Genomic DNA, 23,604 nt, shown 5'->3' with positions numbered 1-23,604 from the left:
CAACTTTGGCAGTGGAGATGCAGCATTAGGATCCTTATTTTGGTCTCGCTTATTTTGGTCAGCATAGACTACTATATACTGTAAGGGAAGGATACAGTAACGTACATCATAGACTACTATATACTGTAGAAGGATATAGTATGGTGCATCATAGACTACTATATACTGTAGAAGGATATAGTAGGGTACATCATAGACTACTATATATTGTAGAAGGATACAGTAAGGTACATCATATACTATTATATACTGTAGAAGGATACAGTAGGGTACATCATAGACTACTATATACTGTAGAAGGATACAGTAGGGTACATCATAGACTATTATATACTGTAGAAGGATACAGTAGGGTACATCATAGACTACTATATACTGTAGAAGGATACAGTAGGGTACATCATAGACTACTATATACTGTAGAAGGATACAGTAAGGTATATCATAGACTACTTTATACTGCGGTTGCGGGCGGTACAGTTGCCGTACCAGGCGGTGAAACAGCCTGACAGGATGCTCTCGATGGTGCATCTGTAAAAGTTTATGAGGTTTCTTTGCGTATAAGACGTATTGATGATGAATACACCAATAATGATTGGCATTGTCTGTCTTTTGGGTACTTCACTGGGTCTGGCATTCACTGGAGTGGCTGTATCTCAGTGTGACTCTCTGTACAGAGACCCCCCAGACCCTCTAGGAATACTAACACCAGTGTTGTGTTACTGGTCATCTCGGATCCCAGACCCAAATCTTACGTGTTCTAGCCTACTACTCGATTTATAGTCTGTCATGAGAGACTATGTTGTATCGCAATAAAACAGACCTGCTGTATGTAACATATTGTGTCCTATGGCTTGGAAAATAAATACATGTGATTCTAGATGACAACATAATGTTTGTTTCCAACAGTAGGGCTGTTTTCCTAAAGAAGTTAAATCCTCTCGGTGTTTTGTTTCCTTGCCACGATACTAAGGAGTATAGTGATACTGGTATGATCCCGGCCCTGATACACTCCAGGGCTACGGCCCTAATGGAACCCTATTAGAACCCTACCTATATAGTGTACAACTTTTGACCAGGGCACATGGGGCTCTGGTCAAACGTAGTGCACTTTTCTAGGGAATGGGGTGCCATTTGGGATGCAGTCTAGATGATGCAGGTATTGGAACAGAGCACTTTAACCCTAATTGCTCCATGGTCGCCGGCAGTAATGGCTGATCCCTGTCCGTGACCCTACTCTCCAAGGATGTCTCAGGGGGAATGGGATATATACATTTCTTTTTCACACTACACAGGTTGCACACTTGTACATGTGTGAAACAGGAAAAATATAAGCACCCTCTATTTGACCTTTGACTTTTCTGCATAGTGACTACATCAAGTGAACTGGGCCGTAGAGGTTGTATTCAGAGAGGCTTGTGGTGACAGGATTCATAGTCTAGAGAGGGACCAAAGTTGTGGGGGCTAAGGTTGCTTTGAGAGAAAGAGCCGTAAGCCCCTTTGTTCAACTTGCCATGGTTCATTCCAGGAACATATCTGAATAGATTTGACGACATGTCACTATAGTTGAGAATTTCAATAAGCATTTTTCTACGGCTGGCCATGCTTTCCACCTGGCTACCCCTACCCCGGTCAACAGCACTGCACCCCCTACAGCAACTCGCCCAAGCCTTCCCCATTTCTCCTTCTCCCAAATCCAGTCAGCTGATGTTCTGAAAGAGCTGCAAAATCTGGACCCCTACAAATCAGCCGGGCTAGACAATCTGAACCCTTTGTTTCTAAAATTATCTGCCGAAATTGTTGCAACCCCTATTACTGGCCTGTTCAACCTCTCTTTCGTGTTGTCTGAGATTCCCAAAGATTGGAAAGCAGCTGTGGTCATCCCCCTCTTTAAAGGGGGGACACTCTTGACCCAAACTGCTACAGACCTCAATCTATCCTACCCTGCCTTTCTAAGGTCTTCGAAAGCCAAGTTAACAAACAGATTACCGACCATTTTGAATCCCACCATACCTTCTCCGCTATGCAATCTGGTTTCAGAGCTGGTCATGGGTGCACCTCAGCCACGCTCAAGGTCCTAAACGATATCTTAACCGCCATCGATAAGAAACAATACTGTGCAGCCGTACTCATTGACCTGGCCAAGGCTTTCGACTCCGTCAATCACCACATCCTCATCGGCAGACTCAACAGCCTTGGTTTCTCAAATGATTGCCTCGCCTGGTTCACCAACTACTTCTCTGATAGAGTTCAGTGTGTCAAATCGGAGGGCCTGTTGTCCGGGCCTCTGGCAGTCTCTATGGGGGTGCCACAGGGTTCAATTCTTGGGCCGACTCTTTTCTCTGTATATATCAATGATGTTTCTCTTGCTGCTGGTGATTCTCTGATCCACCTCTACGCAGACGACACCATTCTGTATACTTCTGGCCCTTCTTTGGACACTGTGTTAACAACCCTCCAGATGAGTTTCAATGCCATACAACTCTCCTTCCGTGGCCTCCAACTGCTCTTAAATACAAGTAAAACTAAATGCATGCTCTTCAACCGATCGCTGCCCACACCTGCCCACCCGTCCAGCATCACTACTCTGGACGGTTCTGACTTAGAATATGTGGACAACTACAAACACCTAGGTGTCTGGCTAGACTGTAAACTCTCCTTCCAGACTCACATCAAACATCTCCAATCCAAAGTTAAATATAGATTTGGCTTCCTATTTCGCAACAAAGCGTCCTTCACTCATGCTGCCAAACATACCCTCGTAAAACTGACCATCCTACCGATCCTCGACTTCGGCGATGTCATTTACAAAATAGCCTCCAATACCCTACTCAATAAATTGGATGCAGTCTATCACAGTGCCATCCGTTTTGTCACCAAAGCCCCATATACTACCCACCACTGCGACCTGTACGCTCTCGTTGGCTGGCCCTCGCTTCATACTCGTCGCCAAACCCACTGGCTCCAGGTCATCTACAAGACCCTGCTAGGTAAAGTTCCCCCTTATCTCAGCTCGCTGGTCACCATAGCAGCACCCACCCGTAGCATGCGCTCCAGCACGTATATCTCACTGGTCACCCCCAAAGCCAATTCCTCCTTTGGCCAACTCTCCTTCCAGTTCTCTGCTGCCAATGACTGGAACGAACTACAAAAATCTCTGAAACTGGAAACACTTATCTCCCTCACTAGCTTTAAGCACCAGCTGTCAGAGCAGCTCACAGATTACTGCACCTGTACATAGCCCATCTTTAATTTAGCCCAAACAACTACTGCTTCCCCCACTGTATTTATTTATGTATTTATTTATTTATTTTGCTCCTTTGCACCCCAGTATTTCTACTTTGCACATTCATCCACTACAAATCTACCATTCCAGTGTTTTACTTGCTATATTGTATTTACTTCGCCACCATGGCCTATTTATTGCCTTCCTTATCTCACCTCATTTGCTCATATTGTATATAGACTTATTTTTCTACTGTGTTTGTTTATTCCATGTGTAACTCTGTGTTGTTGTATGTGTCGAAATGCTTTGCTTTATCTTGGCCAGGTCGCAGTTGTAAATGAGAACTTGTTCTCAACTTGCCTACCTGGTTAAATAAAGGTGAAATATATATATTTTTTTAAACATGCAGAATGCCTGTTGACTTTGTTTGGCTGACCCAATATTTGTCTGCAAACACTGACCTAATGTGGGTACTCCCTAAATACCCTCACGCACTATTTCCTGACATGACAGCGACATGCCTGATGCTTCCGGGTCCACTTCTGGCCTTCTGATGCTTAGACTACTGCTTTTACCCTAATGGAGGTTGGCGACCGAACCTAACCCAGGGGGTTAAGCAAAATACCTCAACTGTTTGTCACATTGTTGGCCCAACATCTTTGTGAAGTTTCTTCACTCTGTTGTTTGATTCGTTTCTTAAAAATGGCATTTATTAATTTGCACCAGCTGAACTTTCCTTTGAGGGAGCAGGGTTAATTAGGCCTAGGATTTAGAATTATACATTCTCCAGAACGTCTTAATTACCTGTGTTAATTAGCCTGTTTGCTCAGGGATCTGTGTTTGTCTCCCAAATGGCTCCCTATTCCCTGTAAAGTGCACTACTGTTGATCTGGGCCTATAGGAGTCTGGTCAGAAGTAGTGCACTATGTCAGAAATAAGGTAACATTTGGGGACACACTTTTTTCCTTCCATGTGTCGCCGAGCAACGCTGTGACATCACCGCTCGCTCACAGAACTCGGGAGCTGTTATCAACGCGGTTGTTCGCCTCGTCTCTAAACAGACAGGGATGGAATGATGCCTTCCATTCTGAAAATATAGATAACACGCCTTAATTGGCCAGAGGCTGTTGACAGAACAAACAAGGAAACATTAGGAGGGAAGGGTCAGTTGAATGGGATGGGAGGATGCCAGGAATCTTGTGGATGGAAAACAGCAATGCTCTGGAGATTCTATTTCGACGATAAGGACCAGGTGGGGCCTATTGGTTTTCACAGAGATAACCATTGGTGCTCTTTGAGACTCTTTTCTCAATGCACCTACTTCTCTTGTACCCTTTTGTTCTGGACCTGCAACAAACCTTTCTTATGGACAAAATGTTCTTACAGCGTTGTCAGGGTGACTGGGGCAGCTCAATCTTCTTAACCTGTTCCTGATGCCAGTCATGGTGACAGTTTTCTCCTAGCTGAGCGTCTGAACTGTCCCCTTGAGATTGCAGTTCCAGAGATCAATATCTAGAGCGGGGGAAATATTGATCAACTGTCCCATAGCCATTTCTGTTGTGTGACCTTGGTCTGTTATCCATTAGTTCTCTCCAAATGCTACTCATGTCATGCTGGTTGCTAGTGGACTGACCTATAGCAAGCCACAAATGGTAAACTACAGGTCAGAAAATGGCTTTTTGATCCTTCAACATACAATGTTTTTGACAGGCAGAATGGGCTGTGGTCCTGAAATATAAACGGCCTTGATTGCAGTGCACGGAGCTACACATGAGAAAAATAGGGAAGTAAATAATGGCCACTTATGGCTCAGGATTTTACAGTAACAGGCTTGGTATTCTACCTGAGGGGCTCAGTAACAGGCTTGGTATTCTACCTGAGGAGCTCAGTAACAGGCTTGGTATTCTACCTGAGGGGCTCAGTAACAGGCTTGGTGTTCTACCTGAGGGGCTCAGTAACAGGCTTGGTGTTCTACCTGAGGGGCTCAGTAACAGGCTTGGTATTCTACCTGAGGGGCTCAGTAACAGGCTTGGTATTCTACCTGAGGGGCTCAGTAACAGGCTTGGTGTTCTATCTGAGGGGCTCAGTAACAGGCTTGGTATTCTACCTGAGGGGCTCAGTAACAGGCTTGGTGTTCTACCTGAGGGGCTCAGTAACAGGCTTGGTATTCTACCTGAGGGGCTCAGTAACAGGCTTGGTGTTCTACCTGAGGGGCTCAGTAACAGGCTTGGTATTCTACCTGAGGGGCTCAGTAACAGGCTTGGTATTCTACCTGAGGGGCTCAGTAACAGGCTTGGTATTCTACCTGAGGGGCTCAGTAACAGGCTTGGTATTCTACCTGAGGGGCTCAGTAACAGGCTTGGTATTCTACCTGAGGGGCTCAGTAACAGGCTTGGTGTTCTACCTGAGGGGCTCAGTAACAGGCTTGGTATTCTACCTGAGGGGCTCAGTAACAGGCTTGGTGTTCTACCTGAGGGGCTCAGTAACAGGCTTGGTATTCTACCTGAGGGGCTCAGTAACAGGCTTGGTATTCTACCTGAGGGGCTCAGTAACAGGCTTGGTGTTCTACCTGAGGGGCTCAGTAACAGGCTTGGTATTCTACCTGTGGGGCTCAGTAACAGGCTTGGTATTCTACCTGAGGGGCTCAGTAACAGGCTTGGTGTTCTACCTGAGGGGCTCAGTAACAGGCTTGGTGTTCTACCTGAGGGGCTCAGTAACAGGCTTGGTATTCTTCCTGAGGGGCTCAGTAACAGGCTTGGTGTTCTACCTGAGGAGCTCAGTAACAGGCTTGGTATTCTACCTGAGGGGCTCAGTAACAGGCTTGGTGTTCTACCTGAGGGGCTCAGTAACAGGCTTGGTGTTCTACCTGAGGGGCTCAGTAACAGGCTTGGTGTTCTACCTGAGGGGCTCAGTAACAGGCTTGGTGTTCTACCTGAGGGGCTCAGTAACAGGCTTGGTATTCTACCTGAGGGGCTCAGTAACAGGCTTGGTGTTCTACCTGAGGGGCTCAGTAACAGGCTTGGTGTTCTACCTGAGGGGCTCAGTAACAGGCTTGGTGTTCTACCTGAGGGGCTCAGTAACAGGCTTGGTATTCTACCTGAGGGGCTCAGTAACAGGCTTGGTGTTCTACCTGAGGGGCTCAGTAACAGGCTTGGTGTTCTACCTGAGGGGCTCAGTAACAGGCTTGGTATTCTACCTGAGGGGCTCAGTAACAGGCTTGGTGTTCTACCTGAGGGGCTCAGTAACAGGCTTGGTGTTCTACCTGAGGGGCTCAGTAACAGGCTTGGTATTCTACCTGAGGGGCTCAGTAACAGGCTTGGTGTTCTAGGGGCTCAGTAACAGGCTTGGTGTTCTACCTGAGGGGCTCAGTAACAGGCTTGGTATTCTACCTGAGGGGCTCAGTAACAGGCTTGGTATTCTACCTGAGGGGCTCAGTAACAGGCTTGGTGTTCTACCTGAGGGGCTCAGTAACAGGCTTGGTATTCTACCTGAGGGGCTCAGTAACAGGCTTGGTGTTCTACCTGAGGGGCTCAGTAACAGGCTTGGTGTTCTACCTGAGGGGCTCAGTAACAGGCTTGGTGTTCTACCTGAGGGGCTCAGTAACAGGCTTGGTATTCTACCTGAGGGGCTCAGTAACAGGCTTGGTGTTCTACCTGAGGGGCTCAGTAACAGGCTTGGTGTTCTACCTGAGGGGCTCAGTAACAGGCTTGGTGTTCTACCTGAGGGGCTCAGTAACAGGCTTGGTGTTCTACCTGAGGGGCTCAAAGGAATTGATTGGCCAGACAAGCATTGGGGAAGTCAACTGGCCAGTTTGGTCTTTGCGTCTGTGGAATACGATAGGGCATGCAGAGAGTTTGTCCAAGAGAGACTTCATTCCGTCCTCACAGGCAGGGTCAATAGAGACTGGCTGTATTACATTAGTGTGTGTGTGTGTGTTAGTGTCTAGTGTGTGTGTTTAGTATGTGGTAGCAGGTGTCTGAGTGCTGTAGCTGGAGTGGCCAGTCAGACGTGCAGGATTATGACACACACTCACACACTGTGAGAAAGACAGTGAGCAGGAAGAGAGGGGTGATATTAATCTGAGCTGTGTTGTTCAAGGAGAAGGGAAAGAGATTTAGGAGAGATACCGTGAGAGGAGATACCGCGACAGAGCAGCAGGTAGCCTAGCGGGTAAGAGCTTTGGGCCAGTAACCGAAAGGTCGCTGGTTCGAATCCACGAGCCGACCAGGTGAAAAAATTTGACAATGGGCCCTTGAGCAAGACACTTAGCCTTAATTGCTTCTGTAAGTTGCTGTGGATAAGAGCGTCTGCTAAATTATTACAATGTAAATGTAAAAATGAGGAGATGCCACACAGAGAAATACACAGTGTACAGAGAGGAGAAAATGAAAGACTTACAAAAAACAAGAGGGAAAGAGAGGACAGGAGGAGGGAGGAGGGAGACAGGAGGAGGGAGACTGGTTGGCAGTGAGAAAAGTAGAGCTATTCATTGAAAGAAGGAAAGAGAAAGAGGGGTAGCAGGCTGTTGCATGGAGTACGCTAGATAAGATGCAACTCTTCTGTACACTGCTGGTGCATGGAGTAGCAGGGGGAGGGACTCTGCTGATTCGTCAGCGTAGTACTCAGAGCTTCCTCCCCTTGCACTCACTCTCTCACACACACACACACACACACACAGACAGGAGAGAGAGAGAGAGGGAGAAAGAGAGGGTGGGAACAAGAGAGAGGGAGGGAGAAAGCGATAAATTGTGCTGCACTGCTTTGAGTGCCTTGAGACTGAGTTGCTGTGCTTGCTGTGTCCTGTGTGTGTGCCTGGCTGCGGGCGATCAGATCTGAGCATTTCGCGGTCAGCGGCTTCGCCCTGCTTGGCCCCCGCTGATCCCCAGCAGGCCCTCCTCAGGCCCCCCCGGGCTCTCGCCGGCCCCATGATGAAGGAGGAGGGAGCGCTGTGCCGTCGCCGCTTCTCAACGTGCGGCACGACCAGCTCGCCGCGGCCCCCACACCCCGACGGACGCAAGCTCATCCGCAACGCTTCTTTCGGGGGCTACAACGAGCTGTCGCCCCTCTCGCTGCCAGGTGGGTGTGGTAGTTGAGGCGGTGTTGGACCCCTCACCCTTCCCCTCCAGTCTGATGAGGAGCCTGCCCTGCCGCGGGCTCTTCTACACCCAGCTAGTTGTAGGCTAGCTGTTGCTTTGAGTAGTACCCTCTGTACTGTAGCCAAGTGACCTGTGTGCTTGTTCCCTATAGAGTCGTAACCCCTAGACACTGGTTGTGGACAGTGACTGTGCTGTTATTTGAAGGTCTATTGTGTTCTAGATGGACACTGTAGAAATATTGGAACTACAGGTACACTGTGGCTGTAGTGGTGTCCCTGTAGCAGAGTTACCTGTGTGCTTGTTCCCTGTAGAGGCAGAGTCGTAACCCCTAGATACTGGTTGTTGACTGTGACTGTTATTTCAGACACTAATGTGCAGGAGGTTATTGTTCTCAGTATACTGTCACAGTACTGGAGCAATTCTCTTGCTGTTCCTTTTTGCGTTGCCTGATGCAGATTCTGATGTTGAACCTGTCGTATCTATTTCTCCTTAGAGTTTTGAATTCTTATATTAGAATATACTTTTAATACATCTTTTTCCTTGTATAGAAATGTACTCGGTCATATACAAACGTATTATATCGTACTCGGTAGCCCGAGTAACTGTGCGCTGCTTTGGAGTGACCGTCCACCTGAGCGTGAGATCAGCAGAACTTTCACAGAACGTCAAGTGAAGTGAATTAGACCTAAAGCTTCTGTAGTGAGTGTCATGTTTTTAACCTGTCAGCCTGTCAGCCTCCCAGCCACAGAGCCGACACAGCCTCCATTCATCTCTGTTGAAGACTGTCTAAGAAGCTCTCATCCTGCCAGGAGAGCCGCAGGCTTTTCACAAAGATTGCCGATTCACCGGAGACGGCTGGTACAGGCTGGTTGTATTCTCTCTTTCTCTTCAGCCAAATGTAATCTCAATAACAATAGGTACGTGATACTATTTCCTTATTATCAACCACATTACATTTCAGAATCAGGTTCATCAGGTTGTACACAGCTTAATCTATCAAAAGTATATCTGCCATTTTGGAGACGATCTCCACACAGTTTCATCGGTGCTCCAGCTTCTCTGCCAATAGATCATTGTGACTGTATGGCTGGGGCCTGTTGGCTGGGCTCTGGTCCCCCCCTCTTTCAGGGTTACCTGGGGCTAGCTTCTCCACAGGAGGTGCCAGTGAGGGGCCAATGACTCAGCAGATTAACCTGGGCGGCGTCCTATTAATAGACCAATCACGTGCACCAAAAAGACAGACAGGAAATATCGGTGTCCTAATAGCTCCTAGCCCACGACCACTCGTTTGAAATATTATCCACCCCAAAGATTAAGTAGCTTTGTCTGGCCAGCAACAGTTGCAGCGTAGCCGAGGAGGATCCGGTCCATGCCGACTGCCAATGAACACTCCCCTGTTTGTGTTGTTGTTGTTGCTAGCCGTTGTTTGCAGGCTGAACATTAATTGGTTTTGGAGGTCATGAATGGAGAAAGGGTGGAATTGCGGTGCTCTGCTAGCTCTGTTGACAATGGAATGGCAGTACGGATTTATTTTTAATGAACCTTTATTTAAGCAGGGAGTCATGCTGAGACCACGGTCTCTTTCGCAGATGAGCCCTGCAGCAGATGAGCCCTGCAGCAGATGAGCCCTGTAATTTGGATCACCCCTGGGTCAGAGTAACCATTGCAGCACGTCATTACAAAGTCATTGCAGGGTTACATCCCAAATGGCACCCTATTCCCTATTAATTGGTCAAAAGTAGTGCACTATATTGGGAATAGGGTGCCATTTGGGACCATTGCCAGTCTCGCGATGTGATGACAGGCTGCATCGCTTGCTTCCTTAAAGGGGTAATCTGCAGTTCAAACACTAAGAGGACACCCCACCACTGTTTAGGTAAGAATGCTGAGGGATGGGGCTGGAGAAATGGAACCACTCTCAAATTCATAGACAGAGCTATGGATTCAAGGACTGACCATCCATGAGATCAAAATGATAGTTTTAACCATGTCTTCTGGCTATACATCAGAAATGATAGTTTTAACCTTGTCTTCTGGCTATACATCAGAAATGATAGTTTTAACCTTGTCTTCTGGCTATACATCAGAAATGATAGTTTTAACCTTGTCTTCTGGCTATACATCAGAAATGATAGTTTTAACCTTGTCTTCTGGCTATACATCAGAAATGATAGTTTTAACCTTGTCTTCTGGCTATACATCAGAACCCAAAAGCTTATTTTTGTGGTTCTGATGGTGTAAGACAGTTGAACTATGCTCATGAGGCATTTGTACATTTATATCCTTCAACAATCAATGGACACACATTATCATTCAAGGGTTTTACATTTTTCTACATTGTATAATAATAGTGAAGACACCAAAACTATTAAGTAACACATGTAATAACCAAACAAGTGTTAAACAAATCAAAATATATTTTATTTTTTAGATTATTTAAAGTAGCCACCCTTTGCCTTGATGACAGCTTTGCACACTCTTGGTGTCTTCACTATTATTCTACAATGTAGAAAATAAATGAGTAGGTGTGTCCAAACTTTTGACTGGTACTGTATATCATTCATTCAAAAGTCAAAAAATGGGTGTAGTGATCCAGCAGATTGCCCGTTTATTGTCCGTTTTGCAAAGGAAATGTGTATTTTGACCCTTCCCACTGTCCTGTGGACGTGGTACAATGACCTCTGATGTTCTGAAGTAAATGGTGCAACAGGTTTTAGGAGTAATACCGGTCTCTTTAAAAACTCCAGAGATTGCTACAGGCCTGCCTCCCACTGTAGCACTGCACCATGCTATCCCACTGTAGCACTGCGCCATGCTATCCCACTGTAGCACTGCACCATGCTATCCCACTGTAGCACTGCACCATGCTATCCCACTGTAGCACTGCGCCATGCTATCCCACTGTAGCACTGCGCCATGCTATCCCACTGTAGCACTGCGCCATGCTATCCCACTGTAGCACTGCGCCATGCTATCCCACTGTAGCACTGCACCATGCTATCCCACTGTAGCACTGCGCCATGCTATCCCACTGTAGCACAGCACTGCGCCATGCTATCCCACTGTAGCACTGCACCATGCTATCCCACTGTAGCACTGCACCATGCTATCCCACTGTAGCACTGCGCCATGCTATCATGCTGTAGCACTGCGCCATGCTATCCCACTGTAGCACTGCACCATGCTATCCCACTGTAGCACTGCACCATGCTATCCCACTGTAGCACTGCACCATGCTATCCCACTGTAGCACTGCACCATGCTATCCCACTGTAGCACTGCGCCATGCTATCCCACTGTAGCACTGCGCCATGCTATCCCACTGTAGCACTGCACCATGCTATCCCACTGTAGCACTGCACCATGCTATCCCATTGGGCAAAATGAAGAACATGACAATTTTTTCTGTTTGTAATCTGTTTTTCTGATTGAGAATGTCTAATGATGTCATGCAGATTATAGCCAACTGGTCTCTGTTACAACCAGGGAAAGATGTCATATTTAGTTTGTTATCTGGTCAGATTACAACCAGATAGAGATGTCTTTTTCTGGTTGCTAAATAGACTGTTTACCAAAAGATGTCTTAATGACATCATTGCAACCACTTTGGCACACAGCTCCGTGCTGCTCCTTCCTGCTTCATTCGCTCCGTGCTGCTCCATCCTGCTCCGTGCTGCTCCATCAGACCCAGAGTCAAAATGGTTATGGTGACCTTGTTGCCATGGCAAATGTAAAGCAAACAGCATACCTGCCTGCACACTGATTTATGCCCCCAAAACTCAAAATTGAGGCTTTATCGTAGTGCGTATAGCAGGTAATGTTTTCACCCTTCCCCAGTTTTCGTCAGGCCAGCTGTTGCTAGGGAACCTTTCTGTTCTTCCCGAGAACATGGAGACAGTGTCAGTGTTCGTCAAAGCTGTCATGCTGTGTGTGTGTGTGTGTGTGTGTGTGTGTGTGTGTGTGTGTGTGTGTGTGTGTGTGTGTGTGTGTGTGTGTGTGTGTGTGTGTGTGTGTGTGTGTGTGTGTGTGTGTGTGTGTGTGTGTGTGTGTGTGTGTGTGTGTGTGTGTGTGTGTGTGTGTGTGTGTGTGTGTGTGTGTGTGTGTGTGTGTGTGTGTGTGTGTGTGTGTGTGTGTGTGTGTGTGTGTGTGTGTGTGTGTGTGTGTGTGTGTGTGTGTGTGTGTGTGTGTGTGTGTGTGTGTGTGTGTGTGTGTGTGTGTGTGTGTGTGTGTGTGTGTGTGTGTGTGTGTGTGTGTGTGTGTGTGTGTGTGTGTGTGTGTGTGTGTGTGTGTGTGTGTGTGTGTGTGTGTGTGTGTGTGTGTGTGTGTGTGTGTGTGTGTGTGTGTGTGTGTGTGTGTGTGTGTGTGTGTGTGTGTGTGTGTGTGTGTGTGTGTGTGTGTGTGTGTGTGTGTGTGTGTGTGTGTGTGTGTGTGTGTGTGTGTGTGTGTGTGTGTGTGTGTGTGTGTGTGTGTGTGTGTGTGTGTGGTGTGTGTGTGTGTGTGTGTGTGTGTGTGTGTGTGTGTGTGTGTGTGTGTGTGTGTGTGTGTGTGTGTGTGTGTGTGTGTGTGTGTGTGTGTGTGTGTGTGTGTGTGTGTGTGTGTGTGTGGTGTGTGTGTGTGTGTGTGTGTGTGTGTGTGTGTGTGTGTGTGTGTGTGTGTGTGTGTGTGTGTGTGTGTGTGTGTGTGTGTGCTCCCTCCATAGACATGACCAAAACACACAATGTACATGCGCCTCCAACACTTCACTGTGTTATATAATGATCCATCCCTAAAGAACATCATATCTGTTGTTCAGGGTGCAAGTACGGTGCCATGCCACCCCCCTCACAGCATCATGGTACGGACCATCTCTCTGGGACTGGATGGAAAACGGATGCTTGTGGTTGGTTCCACATCAACACCCTCAAAGGGGTGTTTATATTCACTTTAGTTATGGAGAAGAGGGAATGAAGAACTCTGACTGTTGAAATGTTATTTTGGTTAGCGTTGGTACACCCTCAGTGGGTAGTCAGAAACCACAAGCATACGTTTTTCAGGGGAAAAGCAGAGAACAGGTGAAGCCTGAAAATGTTTTGCTTCCGGTTTCAGCTGACCCGCTCAGGCATTTCTTTTCACGCCTGCTGCGGTAGGTTAGACAAACAAACAAATCTCACTGTTGAAAGGCCATTTTGGTTAGCATTGGTTTGCGTTGGTTAGCATTGGTTTGCGTTGGTTAGCATTGGTGTGCAGTGACGAGACTTTCTTGGTTTCTTGTCAGCCTAAATTCTAGGTTTATCTAGGGAGAATGTTGAGTGTTTCTTTGGAGGAAATGTAGAGAGAAATGTGAAGCATAAGGCCTTATAAACCACTGGTTTATGCTCCCTAAGTATAAGGCCTTATAAACCACTGGTTTATGCTCCCTAAGTATAAGGCCTTATCAACCACTGGTTTATGCTCCCTAAGTATAAGGCCTTATAAACCACTGGTTTATGCTCCCTAAGTATAAGGCCTTATCAACCACTGGTTTATGCTCCCTAAGCATAAGGCCTTATAAACCACTGGTTTATGCTCCCTAAGCATAAGGCCTTATAAACCACTGGTTTATGCTCCCTAAGTATAAGGCCTTATCAACCACTGGTTTATGCTCCCTAAGTATAAGGCCTTATCAACCACTGGTTTATGCTCCCTAAGTATAAGGCCTTATAAACCACTGGTTTATGCTCCCTAAGTATAAGGCCTTATCAACCACTGGTTTACACACACACACACACACACACACACACACACACACACACACACACACACACACACACACACACACACACACACACACACACACACACACACACACACACACACACACACACACACACACACACACACACACACACGCACAAAAAGATGCCTCATCTGAAACTCCTCAGCCAAATAACCTAACATCCCTCTAATGTCTAATATCCTTAAAGGGAGGTGATATATCAAATGGATTTAATTTGAATGAATAAACATTGTCTGGCCCTGCTAGACAGTTGCCTCAACCTATCCAGACAGATAGTCTTCATTTAACAAAGTAGATGGATGACAGTAAGGTTTACAGAGAGCTTTGTGTCAACCAGTCAGCCATTTCTCTCTGGCACATCTCCCCAAAGAGCCTTCAGAATGCGAGCTTCCCAAGTGACACCCTATAACCGATGTAGTGCACTGCTTTTGACCAGAGCTCTATCAAAAGTAGTGCACTACGTAGGGATACCTTCAGGCTCTGATCAGGCCGTACATCCAAACAAGGGCACTGCGTTCATCCACCTCTGGCCTGCTGGCCCCCCTACCTCTGAGGAAGCACAGTTCCCGCTCAGCCCAGTCAAAACTGTTCGCTGCTCTGGCACCCCAATGGTGGAACAAGCTCCCTCAAGACGCCAGGACAGCGGAGTCAATCACCACCTTCCGGAGACACCTGAAACCCCACCTCTTTAAGGAATACCTAGGATAGGATAAAGTAATCCTTCTAACCCCCCCCCCCCCCTTAAAAGATTTAGATGCACTATTGTAAAGTGGTTGTTCCACTGGATATCATAAGGTGAATGCACCAATTTGTAAGTCGCTCTGGATAAGAGCGTCTGCTAAATGACTTAAATGTAATGTAAATGTAATAGGGTGTCCTATCTTTCTCTTCTCCTTCCCTTTGCTCTGTCACTATTTATACAATATTCTCTCTTTCTCGATCCCTTCTGTTTCTCTCAGATGTTTGTCGCAGAGCAAGATGACTGTAGTGCTAGTCAGTCAGGGCACTATGTGACTGTAGGTGTTCACACTGTTTACATCAACTAACTCAACTATCAGCACTTGATGACATACTACAGGGCACATCCAATCAATACATTCAAGACGTGGGTTATAGTTAGATATTACACGCATGCATCTTTGTAGCTACAACAAAGTACAGGACACTATTAATTCATCACTACTCACACCAAAAAAAACATTCTGTTAATTAGGGCACACCTTAGCAAATCGTTTCAAAACCAAATGCAGCGGAAATCGAAAATTGCCATTTTTTTGCGGACATATCTAGGTAGTTCCTTACCGTTTTACTCTGTTCTCTTCCGTTTGGTGTCTACTGAACAGGACCCAGCCAGGTGCACCCCTAACAAGGATGCTGTATAGCCTTCTATAATTACTCCTCAGGGATAGAAGAGAAATGAATGAGAAACATTTCATTGAACCACAGCCATGACTCAGCCTTTTCCAACATCAATAACATTTTAATAGGATCATGGCTACCCAAATGGCACTCTGTTTCCTTTACACTGCACTTCCCTTGACTAGGGCCCATAGGGAATGGGGTGCCATTTGGGGCAAACAGCATCTCTTACTGGTGAGACTGACGGTGCAAATTTGATTTGCAGCTGTAAGCACCCTGATCGCCCTCTGACCTCTAACATCTGACCTTGTTAGAACCAGGAAAAGACCTAAGGGGACCTGGCAAGAGGTCAGCAGGAAGTAGTCAGCGTAAACACATTAAAAAAGAGCACAGTACATTAAACAGTTACAATGATCAATGACATGTTCTGCTGTAAGAGCATTACACTCAGACAGCATACTACATGTAAACTTACTGACTAGCCTTTTATAGGACTAACATCATGTAGCTTACTGACTAGCCTTTTATAGGACTAATATAATGTAGCCTACTGACTAGCCTTTCATAGGACTAATATGTAGACTACTGACTAGCCTTTTATAGGACTAACATCATGTAGCTTACTGACTAGCCTTTTATAGGACTAACATCATGTAGCCTACTGACTAGCCTTTTATAGGACTAATATAATGTAGGCTACTGACTAGCCTTTTATAGGACTAATATAATGTAGCCTACTGACTAGCCTTTCATAGGACTAATATGTAGACTACTGACTAGCCTTTTATAGGACTAACATCATGTAGCTTACTGACTAGCCTTTTATAGGACTAACATCATGTAGCCTACTGACTAGCCTTTTATAGGACTAATATAATATAGCCTACTGACTAGCCTTTTATAGGACTAATATAATGTAGACTACTGACTAGCCTTTTATAGGACTAATATAATGTAGCCTACTGACTAGCCTTTCATAGGACTAATATAATGTAGCCTACTGACTAGCCTTTTATAGGACTAATATAATGTAGCCTACTGACTAGCCTTTTATAGGACTAATATAATGTAGGCTACTGACTAGCCTTTTATAGGACTAATATAATGTAGACTACTGACTAGCCTTTCATAGGACTAACATAATGTGGCCTACTGACTAGCCTTTTATAGGACTAACATCATGTAGCCTACTGACTAGCCTTTTATAGGACTAACATCATGTAGCCTACTGACTAGCCTTTTATAGGACTAATATGTAGCCTACTGACTAGCCTTTTATAGGGCTAATGTAATGTAGCCTACTGAGTAGCCTTTTATAGGACTAATATAATGTAGCCTACTGACTAGCCTTTTATAGGACTAATATAATGTAGCCTACTGACTAGCCTTTTATAGGACTAATGTAATGTAGCCTACTGACTAGCCTTTTATAGGACTAATATAATGTAGACTACTGACTAGCCTTTTATAGGACTAACATCATGTAGCCTACTGACTAGCCTTTTATAGGACTAATATGTAGACTACTGACTAGCCTTTTATAGGACTAACATCATGTAGCTTACTGACTAGCCTTTTATAGGACTAATATAATGTAGACTACTGACTAGCCTTTTATAGGACTAATATAATGTAGCCTACTGACGAGCCTTTCATAGGACTAATATAATGTAGCCTACTGACTAGCCTTTTATAGGACTAATATAATGTAGCCTACTGACTAGCCTTTTATAGGACTAATATAATGTAGACTACTGACTAGCCTTTTATAGGACTAATATAATGTAGACTACAGACTAGCCTTTTATAGGACTAATATAATGTAGACTACTGACTAGCCTTTCATAGGACTAACATAATGTGGCCTACTGACTAGCCTTTTATAGGACTAACATCATGTAGCCTACTGACTAGCCTTTTATAGGACTAACATCATGTAGACTACTGACTAGCCTTTTATAGGGCTAATATAATGTAGACTACTGACTAGCCTTTTGTAGGACTAATATAATGTAGCCTACTGACTAGCCTTTTATAGGACTAACATGTAACTTACTGACTAGCCTTTTATAGGACTAATATAATGTAGACTACTGACTAGCCTTTTATAGGACTAACATCATGTAGCCTACTGACTAGCCTTTTATAGGACTAATATGTAGCCTACTGACTAGCCTTTTATAGGACTAATATAATGTAGCCTACTGAGTAGCCTTTTATAGGACTAATATAATGTAGTCTACTGACTAGCCTTTTATAGGACTAATATAATGTAGCCTACTGACTAGCCTTTTATAGGACTAATGTAATGTAGCCTACTGACTAGCCTTTTATAGGACTAATATAATGTAGGCTACTGACTATCCTTTTATAGGACTAATATAATGTAGCCTACTGACTAGCCTTTTATAAGACTAACATCATGTAGCTTACTGACTAGCCTTTTATAGGACTAATATAATGTAGCCTACTGACTATCCTTTTATAGGACTAATATAATGTAGACTACTGACTAGCCTTTTATAGGACTAATATAATGTAGCCTACTGACTAGCCTTTCATAGGACTAATATAATGTAGCCTACTGACTATCCTTTTATAGGACTAATATAATGTAGCCTACTGACTATCCTTTTATAGGACTAATATAATGTAGCCTACTGACTAGCCTTTTATAGGACTAATATAATGTAGCCTACTGACTAGCCTTTTATAGGACTAATATAATGTAGCCTACTGACTAGCCTTTTATAGGACTAATATAATGTAGCCTACTGACTAGCCTTTTATAGGACTAATATAATGTAGACTACAGACTAGCCTTTTATAGGACTAATATAATGTAGACTACTGACTAGCCTTTTATAGGGCTAATATAATGTAGACTACTGACTAGCCTTTCATAGGACTAACATAATGTAGCCTACTGACTAGCCTTTTATAGGACTAACATCATGTAGCCTACTGACTAGCCTTTTATAGGACTAACATCATGTAGCCTACTGACTAGCCTTTTATAGGGCTAACATGTAGACTACTGACTAGCCTTTTATAGGACTAATATAATGTAGCCTACTGACTAGCCTTTTATAGGACTAATATAATGTAGCCTACTGACTAGCCTTTTATAGGACTAACATCATGTAGCCTACTGACTAGCCTTTTATAGGGCTAATATAATGTAGACTACTGACTAGCCTTTTGTAGGACTAATATAATGTAGCCTACTGACTAGCCTTTTATAGGACTAACATGTAACTTACTGACTAGCCTTTTATAGGACTAATATAATGTAGACTACTGACTAGCCTTTTATAGTACTAACATCATGTAGCCTACTGACTAGCCTTTTATAGGACTAACATCATGTAGCTTACTGACTAGCCTTTTATAGGACTAATATAATGTAGACTACTGACTAGCCTTTTATAGGACTAATATAATGTGGCCTACTGACTAGCCTTTTATAGGACTAACATAATGTAGCCTACTGACTAGCCTTTTATAGGACTAATATAATGTAGCCTACTGACTAGCCTTTTATAGGACTAATATAATGTAGACTACTGACTAGCCTTTTATAGGACTAACATCATGTAGACTACTGACTAGCCTTTTATAGGACTAACATGTAGACTACTGACTAGCCTTTTATAGGACTAACATCATGTAGCTTACTGACTAGCCTTTTATAGGACTAACATCATGTAGCCTACTGACTAGCCTTTTATAGGACTAATATAATGTAGCCTACTGACTATCCTTTTATAGGACTAATATAATGTAGCCTACTGACTAGCCTTTTATAGGACTAATATAATGTAGACTACAGACTAGCCTTTTATAGGACTAACATCATGTAGTCTACTGACTAGCCTTTTATAGGGCTAATATAATGTAGCCTACTGACTATCCTTTTATAGGACTAATATAATGTAGCCTACTGACTAGCCTTTTATAGGACTAATATAATGTAGCCTACTGACTAGCCTTTTATAGGACTAACATGTAACTTACTGACTAGCCTTTTATAGGACTAACATCATGTAGCTTACTGACTAGCCTTTTATAGGACTAATGTAATGTAGACTACTGACTAGCCTTTTATAGGACTAACATCATGTAGTCTACTGACTAGCCTTTTATAGGACTAACATTTGGTGATACATGATAAGACATCATCAATATTACACAGTCCCTTAGTGAGGACATGTGATGGTATGTGATAAGACATCATCAATATTACCCAGTCCCTTAGTGAGGACATGTAATGGTATGTGATAAGACATCAATATTACCCAGTCCCTTAGTGAGGACATGTGATGGTATGTGATAAGACATCATCAGTATTACCCAGTCCCTTAGTGAGGACATGTGATGGTATGTGATAAGACATCATCAATATTACCCAGTCCCTTAGTGAGGACATGTGATGGTATGTGATAAGACATCATCAGTATTACCCAGTCCCTTAGTGAGGACATGTGATGGTATGTGATAAGACATCAATATTACCCAGTCCCTTAGTGAGGACATGTGGTGGTATGTGATAAGACATCAATATTACCCAGTCCCTTAGTGAGGACATTTGGTGGTACATGATAAGACATCAATATTACCCAGTCCCTTAGTGAGGACATGTGATGGTATGTAAATGTGAATGTAAATGGTATGTGATAAGACATCATCAATATTACACAGTCCCTTAGTGAGGACATTTGTTGGTACATGATAAGACATCAATATTACCCAGTCCCTTATTGAGGACATTTGGTGGTACATGATAAGACATCAATATTACCCAGTCCCTTAGTGAGGACATGTGATGGTATGTGATAAGACATCAATATTACCCAGTCCCTTATTGAGGACATGTGATGGTATGTAAATGTGAATGTAAATGGTATGTGATAAGACATCATCAATATTACACAGTCCCTTAGTGAGGACATGTGATGGTATGTGATAAGACATCATCAGTATTACCCAGTCCCTTAGTGAGGACATGTGATGGTATGTGATAAGACATCATCAGTATTACCCAGTCCCTTAGTGAGGACATGTGATGGTATGTGATAAGACATCATCAGTATTACCCAGTCCCTTAGTGAGGACATGTGATGGTATGTGATAAGACATCATCAGTATTACCCAGTCCCTTAGTGAGGACATGTGATGGTATGTGATAAGACATCATCAATATTACCCAGTCCCTTAGTGAGGACATGTGATGGTATGTGATAAGACATCATCAGTATTACCCAGTCCCTTAGTGACGACATGTGATGGTATGTGATAAGACATCATCAATATTACCCAGTCCCTTAGTGAGGACATGTGATGGTATGTGATAAGACATCATCAGTATTACCCAGTCCTTTAGTGAGGACATGTGATGGTATGTGATAAGACATCATCAGTATTACCCAGTCCCTTAGTGAGGACATGTGATGGTATGTGATAAGACATCATCAGTATTACCCAGTCCCTTAGTGAGGACATGTGATGGTATGTGATAAGACATCATCAATATTACCCAGTCCCTTAGTGAGGACATGTGATGGTATGTGATAAGACATCATCAGTATTACCCAGTCCCTTAGTGAGGACATGTGATGGTATGTGATAAGACACCATCAATATTACCCAGTCCCTTAGTGAGGACATGTGATGGTATGTGATAAGACATCATCAGTATTACCCAGTCCCTTAGTGACGACATGTGATGGTATGTGATAAGACATCATCAGTATTACCCAGTCCCTTAGTGAGGACATGTGATGGTATGTGATAAGACATCATCAGTATTACCCAGTCCCTTAGTGAGGACATGTGATGGTATGTGATAAGACATCATCAATATTACCCAGTCCCTTAGTGAGGACATGTGATGGTATGTGATAAGACATCATCAGTATTACCCAGTCCCTTAGTGAGGACATGTGATGGTATGTGATAAGACATCATCAGTATTACCCAGTCCCTTAGTGAGGACATGTGATGGTATGTGATAAGACATCATCAGTATTACCCAGTCCCTTAGTGAGGACATGTGATGGTATGTGATAAGACATCACCAGTATTACCCAGTCCCTTAGTGAGGACATGTGATGGTATGTGATCAGTAAAAGGGGTGAAAATAAGTGATTGTGCTGTTCTTGCGTGACCTCACTCACTCTCTCTAACACACACACACACACACACACACACACACACACACACACACACACACACACACACACACACACACACATACACACTGGGTCTTTCTCCGTCCACACTGTTCTTCATCACAGGAAAAGCCACTGTGGTCAGCACCTCTGGATTTAATGCTTGCCGCTAAACCACAGCTCACACACACAGACCACACACACCACACCACACACAGACTAGCACGGACATCCCAATTCAGCCATTATTTTAGGACAAACTTCTCCAAAATATAGGCCCAGTCCCAAATCAACTCGATATAGGCCTAGTTCCAAATCAATTCCTAGATATAGGCCCAGTTCCAAATCAACTCCTAGATATAGGCCCAGTTCCAAATCAACTCCTAGATATAGGCCCAGTCCCCAATCAATTCCTAAATATAGGCCCAGTTCCCTATCAACTCCTAGATATAGGCCCAGTTCCTAATCAACTCCTGGATGTAGGCCCAGTCCCAAATCAACTCCTAGATATAGGCCCAGTCCCAAATTAACTCCTAGCTTCCAGACCAAGATATATGCCCAATTCCAAATCAACTACAAGCTCCCAGCCCATTACCCCTGATAGATCTGAAAAGATTGGATGGGTGTATGCAACAGGGTTAAAGTGATGTAGGGGCTAGGGATTGAATTGGGATTGTGCTTCCGAGTGGCGCAGCGGACTAAGGCACTGCATCTCAGTGCTTGAGGCGTCACTACAGAATCCAGGCTGTATCACAACCGGCCGTGATTGGGAGTCCCATAGGGTGGCGCACAATTGGCCCAGCGTCGTCCGGGTTTGGCCGGTGTAGGCCGTCATTGTAAATAAGAATTTGTTCTTAACTAACTTGCCTAGTTAAATAAAGGTTAAATAAAATTAAAATAAAAAACAAGTTGTTTAAGGGTACTTTAAGCAGCACGTCAAATTTTTTAATGGTCATGTGACACCTCCTTATCCTCTCTTTGTCCTGTTGTCTAAAGGAGAACTCACCAGACCCATTGTCAGTTTGCACAGTAAGCAAGCAGCCTTTTCATTTGCCATTAGTTCGTTTGTTGTCGGAGCTTTGTGTTGTAGTTACCAGCCGTTGGCGACTGACGGCCGTCATTTTTGCCCGTTTCTAAATGTAGAATCGGTTTGCACTCAGGTTTGCAAGTTACGAACGGCACTCTGTTCAGAGGTGCTGATTACTCTCGGCTGGTAGTTGCTCGACAATCCTAGTGGTCTGTCCATGCCTTTAGTGTGTGTGTGTGAACTGTCTGTCTGCACAATAAGGCAGGCAAGATAGCAGTGAATATGCTTTGAGTAGCCTGATTACCCAAGAGCCTCTCTTTCAAGCCTAAACTGATCTCTCTCTTTTTCTCTCTCTCCCCTTTCTCTGTGTTTTGGTAATGCGATGGTGTTCGTTGCATAACCAATTTCCTTTTTGAAGATGGAGGAGACAAACCCTAGAGAGTCTCACTGAGTGTGCCCCGACCCAACCCTAGTGCCCTAGACCATATATTGGAAATAGGAAGGGTCCTTCTAAGTGCACTTGGGGCCACTTATCTACCTTGTCTCCATGGAGATGAGCTTGTTGAGTGGATTCTGAGGATGTGTGGGGCCTGGAGGAGCCTCTCAAGGTCCCCTCTCCAGTCTGTCGTCTTTTCATCCCACGACATTGTCTTCGGATCTCCACAAAACGAGACATGTTGTTTAAAACGTCCATATATATTACATAACGTGTTGTTTTTGAAACCCAACAGCAGCTTTTGAATCTGCTTGTGAGACGATCAATCTTGTAATAATCATTCTATTTCATAGGCCTAATATATATTGTAATGGTTGACATCCCTCAATAGTAGCTCTTGATTGTGCTGCGTATGTTGAGGTGGTTGTGGTAGGAGATCTCAGGAGACATATCATAAGCCCTTATGTCTAATAGAATTGGTAGTCATTTATATTCATGGTATTGATGGTTATAAGTACAGTCGTGGCCAAACGTT

At 44.2% G+C, this 23,604-nt stretch overlaps 1 protein-coding gene across 5 annotated transcripts in view; it reads left to right on the top strand.

Moving 5' to 3' along the window:
• LOC106609678 (oxysterol-binding protein-related protein 8) overlaps positions 1 to 23,604 on the top strand; it is a 164,830-nt gene that overhangs the window by 83,027 nt on the left and 58,199 nt on the right. Inside the window, exon 1 of one of the 5 annotated variants that reach the window (XM_082977809.1) lies at positions 7,942 to 8,302. The exons of the other annotated variants lie outside the window; for them this stretch is intronic. Within the exon in view, the coding sequence (XP_082833935.1) occupies positions 8,152 to 8,302 (151 nt within the window). The 5' untranslated portion in view covers positions 7,942 to 8,151. Of the gene's footprint in view, positions 1 to 7,941; positions 8,303 to 23,604 lie in introns of those variants that run through there. 5 annotated transcript variants of the gene reach the window in all.

The sequence above is a fragment of the Salmo salar genome, chromosome 07 (assembly GCF_965601325.2).
Source record: "Salmo salar chromosome 07, fSalSal1, whole genome shotgun sequence".
Lineage (NCBI taxonomy): Eukaryota > Metazoa > Chordata > Actinopteri > Salmoniformes > Salmonidae > Salmo > Salmo salar.
The sequence above is the reverse complement of the archived record's forward strand: the minus strand, read 5'-3'. Positions and strand labels throughout refer to the sequence as shown.